Source organism: Pipistrellus kuhlii, unplaced genomic scaffold (assembly GCF_014108245.1).
Source record: "Pipistrellus kuhlii isolate mPipKuh1 unplaced genomic scaffold, mPipKuh1.p scaffold_m20_p_49, whole genome shotgun sequence".
Taxonomy (NCBI): Eukaryota; Metazoa; Chordata; class Mammalia; order Chiroptera; family Vespertilionidae; genus Pipistrellus; species Pipistrellus kuhlii.
The window spans coordinates 899,922-909,148 of NW_023425550.1; the positions used below are offsets into that span (position 1 = coordinate 899,922).

Sequence of the window (9,227 nt, forward strand, 5' to 3'; positions counted from 1 at the left end):
TGACTCATGGATATTTGTTGCCAGTGGTTTTTGTTTGTTAATCCTCACCCCAGGAAGCAGTCCCTTTGTTATTTCAGACATTTCTCAAGGAAAACAGATTAGAATCTTCATATATTTTGTCTCACAACACCTTTAGGCTAGCCCTAAGGTGGACAGGGCAGAAATTGTCCTGTTTTTTTCACATGACACATATGAATTATTTCAGAGAGATGAAATAATTTGGCCAACACAAAACAGTTACTAGTGAGAATCAAATTTGAAACTGGTTCTGATTTCCATATTATCCTTGACAGTAGTTCATGCAGTAGACCCATTTTCTGATTTGTTGTACTTCATCCTTGGTCTCAGTTACAAAATAGAGCAGCAAATAAAATGAAATCAATGGAATTAGAATCTCTGTTAAGATGACTCATGTTGATTACATTTATAAACTGTCCAGATGCCCTCTTCCTACAACTTTTGGTTCAAAACTTAAAATTGTATATTTTCTTTCTAGGCCCTAATCTTAGAGGTGCAGTCGTTTGGTTTTTTTTTTTTTTTTCTGGCTCTTAAAACTTTATCAATATCCAGAAAAATTATCAAAGCTTTGCAAATTCTATGGATCTACTTTTAACCTCAGGTCACACTAGGAGCTGGCTGAGCCCTGGAGAGCGATGGAATCCCAGAGCTGAACAGCAGGCCAGACTTGCAAAAGTCCCTCTGTGTTTCATGGGGGCAGGGTGGGAAATCTAGCCACGTGAGATACAGAAGCTCTGGGGGAGCAGGACAGCTGTCTTTGTAGTAATCTCAGCCTGTCCAGAGCCTCCAAACCAGCTCGTGTCCCATATCTGAGCAGTATGGCTGGGCAGAGTCATGGAAAACTCCAGAGGGAGATAGAGAGGGGAAGCATTTGATACTGGGACACTGTGAGATATGGAAGGGAGAAGGCACTGCTTATTCCATGAATCATGGATTGCAAGAAATCGTGACCCCAGTTCTGTGCTGAGTGGGAAGATATTTTCTAGCCATTTAGGCATTGGATAAGACAGTGCTCTCTCCTTGACAATATCTACACATGGAAAGAAGAATCAATAATTTCCAGTCCCTTTGGGATACTTGCTAAATAATCCATAAAATAGCCAAAAGGGTAAGGCAATTTGGTGGGTGTGATGGCGAAGTACAGTTATCGGAGTCATTTGCATCATGTAATGAAGAGTTGATCAGGACCAAACGACCAAAATAATTGACTGAAGAAGCCTGATTTGTTGTGGTGTGGCTTTAGATTTTTCTGAATTGACTTTATTTTATTTTCCTTTTTTTTTAATGCAACAACTTTATTGAAAGAAAAGTGCAATTTAAATTGGTTGAAAGTTTAAAAAGGATAACTTAGACACCTCCTCTTAAGCGCAGAACCAGGTACAGAATGGACTCTTTCTGGATGTTGTAGTCGGACAGGGTGCACTCATCTTCCAGCTGCTTGCTGGCAAAGATCAGCTGCTGCTGGTCAGGGAGGATGCCCTCTTTGTCTTGGATCTTGGCCTTGACATTCTCGATGGTGTCACTGGACTTGACCTTGAGGGTGATGATCTTGCCAGTCAAGATTTTCAAGAAGATCTGCATTGTTAAGGGCGACGAAGGAAATTGCGGGTGAAGAGAAGAACAGCAACTGCGCTCCGAGCAACTGCAAACCTATTTTACATTGTTTATTAAGGTATTATATGTGTACATATCTTACCATTCCCCCCCCCCCCCGATCCCACTTCCATTGAGTGTCTGCCCCCTGGTGGTCAGTGCGCATCATAGGGACTGGTCATTCCACCATTTGGTCAATTTGCATAGTAGAGTTTTATTATATAGGATATGCATAGCCCACAGACACAGACAATAGTGTGGTGAAGCCCTGGGAGGGGGGTGGGAGGGGTCACTGGGGGCAGGGTGGAGGGGGTCAAAGGGGAATAAAGGGGGACATCTGTAATACTTTCAACAACAAAAATACTTTTTTAAAAACATGTATTTTTGCTCTTATACATTCTGAGTTTACAAATATGCATTTAAAAAAAATGCTCACAGCTTAATGAGGCAGACAATAAAAATTGGAGACTTTTTCCTAATTAAAAGTGTCAGAAAATATGTTATCCCCAATTTTCCAATTTACTAATAAATAGGCTATGCACCAAGAGCATATTTGTAAAGTCTGAGTTTGGAACTGTAAAGGGTTTTGTCCATGGAAGCACTGTATTCAATCACCACTGCATGAGTCCATCCAAAGCTATGTAAACCACAATGTAACAAATAAATGTCCAGGCCTAAGGGGAGTTCTAGAATAAAAACAGGAAATTCCTCTCATGGAGTGGAAGGAAAAGGAAATTTCTACCCAAATATGGTAATGGGACAAGACACTTCAATTCAATTACTATTTCCTGATGAGTCCACTGTGCCTGGCACTGGGTTGGCACTAGAGAGGGATTTCAGAGATGAACTTGTCTGGTATTGACTTTATGTTATAACTGACTAGGTCATCTCCCCCCTTTCCCTTGCCTAGTATTCAGTCTCAATAGCTATATTGTCTTTCACTTCTTTGGGCTTGCTCCCAACTTCTTATAGTTCAAAAATAGCAACAGGGGGATGTTAAAGTGCAAGTCAGTGTTAGGAGGAAAGTAATCAAATTGAACAAATTCATCTTGAAATCGGAACTAATAAGTAGACAGTTCAACTCAATCTTTCATCTGCTACCTAAGTGTTCCTCTTACTCTGTTATCCTGTCAAGCCTACATGCTTTGCAAGAACATCAAGTCATTTCCAGTAAAATTTTCATGATAGCTGAATGGGACTCCAAGTAGGGCACGGGGACAAAGCTGGGGTGAGAAGACATGATGATGGCCATTTGTAAGTCAGGGACTGGATTTATCCTGATTAATCATTGTATCCTCAACTTTTTTCTTGCAAATATATATAACTGAGAGAGGAAGATAGTCTTAAATTCACATACATAAAAAGTACCCATAGAGATATGTGTCTGGCATTAACCCAACATTGGCTGCTAGGCTTAGCAGTTGACCCAATATCGTTCGAGATCTGGAAAAGTGGAATTGGTGACAAGCTTATAACCCCAGGTCTGTGACATGTTGCTCTCCACTCCTCCTCTCATTGGTCTCAGAGGAAAAAAGTCTTCCCAGAGGTGATGAAAACTTTGACATGACCAAGAAAACTTCTGTTGAAATGAATTTATTATAGCGAAAGTGCTGAATTTAAAACTTAGTCTCCAGGGTATCTGATTTCAATATAAGCAAGTCTCTGGTTATTATCATATATCAACACCATGTAATAGTGAGAAGGAGAAAGATTGTTTTGCAAGAGATAATGCAAACAGGCAGCAAACTGCCTTTTAGCTAAATTTATTAAATACCTCTCAAGAGAACAAATCAGAATTGATCAATGATGACTAAGTGTGGCTCAACATTGATTTGTCTTGCATAGCAACAGACTAGTTGTTCCAAAGAATTGCAAATAACCTTCAAAGCCACCCCCTTCAGCAATATGAGTGCAACCCTAACCTCGATTTTTTTTTTTTTACTTGTTTAACTTTTACAATATATTCTTTTTTTTTTTTTTTTTTTCCTGGAGAGATCTTTGTCATTAGGGGAAGGTGCTACATAGTAAATGGTCAATGTGCTTCAAAATGTAACTGGTAACTTTTAAAAAGGAACTTTATATTGACTTTTTAAATGTAGAAAATTAGTGAAGCAAGGTAATCCTCAAATTCATTAGGTTAAATCATTTTTTTGTTTTTCAGTTTGCTAAGATAGAATTTAAGGCACAGAAATAAATGAGATAATATCAGTTCCTACTTTCTCTATTAAGTTAGTACCCATCTAAAACCCAGGTCAAGTATCACCTCCTCTGTAAAGCTTTTTTTCACCCATGGTGTCATAGTCTGGTCCTTCTCTCTCTTGAACTCCCATAGGCACTTTTGTTCATACATAGGTTTTACTGCTTACTTATTTGCACTCTAAGTATTTATTTGTGCCTCTGTCCCCTCCCTAGCACCTGGCACCACACCCTACACAGTGAGTATGCAGTAAGTGTTCGTTGAATGCTGAATGAGTGAGGCAGACTTTTGGAATGCTAGGTCTGCCCTCTAGATTTGAAGGTACAATATATCACAAGATAACTTCAGCTATGAGGAGGAAGGGATTCTCTTAGTACCCTCGTGTCACTTCAGTATTTTTATTTATGAAATCGAATTCTTTGCCAAATTTTATTTTTTTATTAATTCTGTCTTTTTCTCCCTCTCCTGTGAGAGAAGAGTTTCCAGTGATAACTCCACTTAAAATTCAGAGCTGTCAGTATTTGCCTACACCCCTCTGCTTTGCCAGAGACTGCATCTGGGGAAGGCAAGGCCAAAGCCATTTTTATCCCAGACTGTCTTCACTTCACTCTGTGATCATCATCTGTGTTGAAAGAAGAAAGCAAAGGCTTTCTTGTGATGGTTACCTTACCTATGTCCCTTGCCCTTTCTGGGCCTCAGTTTCCTCATCTGTTACATGAGGCCTCACTAGATGATTTCAAAGGTCCGTCTCAGAGTTCAATCAGTGCAGCTCAAATACACACACCCACACAAAATTCTGGGCAATATCAGTCTCTTGTTAAATGTGGACATTTTCTGGGAACTTGGGAATGATGGTTATGGCAAACTGTGGCCCTGAAGACTCACAGGCCAATCTAGGTAAACTTGATTAAGTAAATGGGTATAGGTAGAATAATATTTAACATTCTATCATTCTTCATGAAAATTGATTAAGTATAAAAATAAGCTCATTAGGAAAATTGTTCCATTGTTCTTATCTTTTCAAACACTGAAGTTCAGACATAGAGGAAGAGTTTGTTTGTTTCCTATATTTTGTGATTTTCATATATATATATATATATATATATATATATATATATATTATTATTATTGATTTTTTACAGAGAGGAAGGGAGAGAGATAGAGAGCTAGAAATGTTGATGAGAGAGAAACATCGACCAGCTGCCTCTTGCACACCCCCTACCAGGGATGTGCCCGCAACCAATGTACATGTCCCTGACGGGAATCGAACCTGGGACCTTTCAGTCCACAGACCGACGCTCTACCCCTGAGCAAACCAGTTTCGGCTGTTTCCTATATTTTGTGATTTTCACATACTTGTGAGCATAGTCTTTCTTGGAGTATAATTTTAAATACTCTAAAAGGACTATTTACAAATCTAGGTAGAAGTGATGATATGGGACCATTGTTGTGTATGATGATCATTTTTACTACCAAAGCAGGGCCTCAAATAGCAGTAGAATCACTGGAGTTCTTAACTCAGGCATATGGATGCCTGAAGAGCCCACTGAATCCTAATCCTTTCTATCTAAATGTTCTAGTTTTACCTCCCATCACTCTCCCCAACATCTCTGGTTATGCTGGCTTATCCCTTTTGCTTAATGGCACTGTCTTCAGGTACTTTCATGCCTCTGTATTTTTGCTTGTGTTGGTGCCTCTGATTACAGTACCCTCTACCCACTCCTACCTCTTATTCACCCTTCAAGGTCTTGATCAAATACCATCTTCTCTGTGTAACTAGTTGATCTCTCCATTTTAATAACTTTTCCTCCCAACTCTTTCCGAAAATCTCTATCACGTCATATTAATTTGTTTGTTTGCTTAGTCTTCCTCCCTCTATGGAGAGAGCTAATTAATGAATTTAATTTATCTCTGTATCTCCAGTACTCAGTATATACTTTAGAATTAATAAGTGCATACAAGATAAAGTTTCCCAATGAGTTTAACCACTGTAATATTAGATGGCTAACTGCTTACCTATCCTTTCTCACTTTGTGTGTGTTCCAGGAGAGTTTGGTGTGTGTGGTGTGTGTGTGTACTGTTATTCTACTGTTGTTTATTGGCTAAGTTTTGAAACTATCACCTTTGCTCTCCACCTTTCTCTGGCTCTCATGGAGGTGGCAGGGAAGGTGATCTGGTGAACTTGGTCTGAAGAAAGCAGATTATCTGCAGTGCCCCATCATCTAGGGTTAACATGACCTTCACATCTGTTATTCAGAGAATCAAGGCAGCAACTTGTGGGTCTCAACATCTGAAGTTTATATTTTATCCCCTTATCTCTGCATGTTGCCAGATATGTTTCTTTTTCCTCTCTTACAGACACTGCTGACAATTTCTTTTATATATTTTAGCACATCTCTGTGACTAGAGGAAGTGTGAAAGTTTATCACAATATTTTCTCCAGTCATTCTGCCTAACTTCTTGGACCTTCTATAGCATGGGTGCTGTTAACAGAAAGTGGAAGCTAAGTTTTATACAAAATTCATATGTAAAATATATTGTATTATCATTAGATTTTAGTTAAATCTCAGAGGGCCCTCTGTGATTTCTCATGGTTTATACTGGACACCAGCTATTCTTTACTTAAGTACAAAAAACATTTTTAAAAATGTAATTTCGATAGTCTTTTTTATTACTTTGTTACATCTTGTGCATTGTTCTATGTTCTTCTATGTTCTGTGGCTATAGTGGCAGACAAAAGAGATCATAGTACATGTTGTTATGAAGCCTACAGGCAGCTGTATATATAATGTGAGGCAGCTATAAAGGTGGAGTGAGGATGGCAATGAGAAGATACACAAATGCAACTACCCAGTAAAATGCATAAAATGATTGCAATGTGTCAATAGGTGCAATAAAAAAAAGTGATAACATTTAGATCTTTCAGGCAGCACATTTAAATTCATACAAGAGTTACTTTCTATCGATGCCTATAAAACCATCATTGAGTGGATGGGAGGAAGGAGGAATGAAGAAAGGGATAGGTAAAGCCACTTGGAATTTTAATTGCAGTTGAACAAGTTTCAGATAGTTCCTGATGACCCTTCCCAGGGAAGGACAATATTATTTCTAGTAGATCTCCCTGGTGTCCTCTACTTTCCTGTCTCCATCACCAAGAGAATTGCCTGGAAAGTTGCTTAGCCACTGACTCTCAATGAACCTTTCCAAGGCTTCCCTTGTTACACAGCCCCTTGCTATGAAGCTCCTGTTACCTTACCATAATTTCCTCTCAGTTCCTCAGTCAAGTATTTTGTTTTTAAAAATTGAGATATAATTGACACATAACATTGGGTAAGTTTGAGGTGTACAATGTGTTGGTTTGATATACTGATATATTGCAATATGAATATTACAGGAATGTTGGCACCTTTATCACAACACATAGTTATTTTTATTTTTTTGTGTTGAGAATAATTTTTATCTAGTTTCTTAGCAACTTTGAAATTTATAATATAATATTGATGAGAGTAATTACTATGTTATGCATTAGATCTCCAGAATTTATTTATTTACTGGTTGTAAGTTTGTACCCTTAAATAACACCTCCCCCTTGTCCCTGGTAATCCCATTCTACACTGTTTTAACAAGTTATTTTTAAAATATAAATATATATATTTTTATTTATTTCAGAGAGGAAGGGAAAGAGACAGAGAGATAGAAACATCGATGAGAGACAAGCATCATCAATCAGCTGCCTCCTGCATGCCTCCTACTGGGAATAGAGTATGCAACAAGGGAATTCAACCTTGAACTCCTGGTTCATAGGTCGATGCTCAATCACTGAGCCACCACAGTTGGGCATTTTAACAAGTTATGTTTTATTACATTCCACATATAAGTGATATCACACAATAGCCCAGATTGGAAACATCCTAGTTGTCCATCAATGGATGAATAAAGTGTGGTATAAATACACAATGGATTATTATCTAGCCATAAGAAAGAAGGAAATCCTTCCATTTGCAACAACATGGATAAACTGTCAGAGCAGTATGGTGAGATAACTCAGTCAAGTCTTAAGTGGCTAGAGCATTTTTAATTTTGTTTTTACAATAGCTTTTTAAATGTTTGATTTGGTGACTTGTTATTAGATAAGCCATGCCATACACTTGAATACATTGTTGTCCCTTGAAGAATTATGATGAAGGACATAAGAGGGAGATAGTGTGCTTGGTGTAATGAACTTCTAACTGAAAGTTGGGATACCAATTTTCAAGTCCTGGTTTAGCCATCAACTCACTATTTGACCAAGGACAGACCATAGTACTTCCAAGCCTTGTTATCTCCATGAAGGCAATGGGGATAGTGGTGAAAAATTAGGGTAGGTAAGTAGCAAGTAGAAGAGCTACTCATGTGGAAGTGATCTCTGGGGTGTACTCAGCCTGTGACCTTACCCAGGAGAAGATTTGTGGCTAACTATGTTCTTAGGCTGCTTGCAGGCCCCCTTACCTGTGCAGCAAAGGAAGCATGTGTCTTTCTCCTTCCTGCTTCTGTATAATAAATTGCCAGGCTAAAAACAGAGCTATTCAATAAATATTTCTTTTTATTACTGCAACTACCAGATACACAGGGCTTGGTTCCATAATTTATGATGGTGTTTGCTCTATCACTCTTTGCTAAGGTTTTTAAAAGTTTTGGCAGGCTCTCTTAGCTCATATTTGAAAGCCAATTCCCATTTCTTCTATCTCTGTAGTGTCTCCAAAATTCATTTCCTCTTCTCCAATCTCAGTGCCTCTGCTCATGATCACACCTTAATCATTTCATATTCAGACCATTGCAGTAGTTCCCTAACTACTCTTCTTATGGGACTCTTTCTACAGTATAACTCTGATCCTAGAAACCTTGTATGATACCCAATTTCCTACAGAATAAAGTCTAAATTATTTTTGTAAATTATCTTCCACTACTCAACTTCCTTAACTCATTTTTAAAAGTATAAATATTTCAGGTATATAGAAAAATATTGAGAAACACATAGAACATATCAATGTGCACAATATTTGGCTTTTTTGAGATCCTAAGACTGTTAACATTTATTTCAGATCCTTTTTTTCTTTTCTTTTTTTAAATATGTTTTATTGATTTTTTTACAGAGAGGAATAGAGAGCTAGAAACATCGATGAGAGAGAATCATTGATCAGCTGCCTCTTACACACCCCCCACTGGGGATGTGCCCGCAACCAAGGTACATGCCCTTGACGGGAATCGAACCCGGGACCTTTCAGTCCGCAGGCCGACTCTCTATCTATTGAGCCAAACCGGTTCCAGCCAGATCTTTTTTTTAAGACACAAAATGTTGACGCTCTAGTTTAGCGGTGTCGAACTCAATCAGAGAAGGGGCCAAAATCTAAAATCCAGCCTAAGTCACGGGCCGAATGGT

The 9,227-nt window shown here is 38.3% G+C and overlaps 1 protein-coding gene across 1 annotated transcript; it reads right to left on the reverse strand.

Annotated features, from left to right (window-relative positions):
• Positions 1–1,300: 1,300 nt before the first annotated feature.
• On the reverse strand, positions 1,301–1,664 carry LOC118704993 (ubiquitin-like). Its single transcript, XM_036413140.2, has one exon. The coding sequence runs from the start codon at positions 1,597–1,599 to the stop codon at positions 1,366–1,368; it is 234 nt and encodes a 77-aa protein (XP_036269033.1). The 5' UTR covers positions 1,600–1,664; the 3' UTR covers positions 1,301–1,365.
• Positions 1,665–9,227: the final 7,563 nt, after the last annotated feature.

What these genes read in the sequence shown, in the direction of transcription:
- LOC118704993 (XM_036413140.2), bottom strand. Translation starts at nt 1,599, where the DNA reads ATGCAGATCTTCTTGAAAATCTTGACTGGCAAGATCATCACCCTCAAG.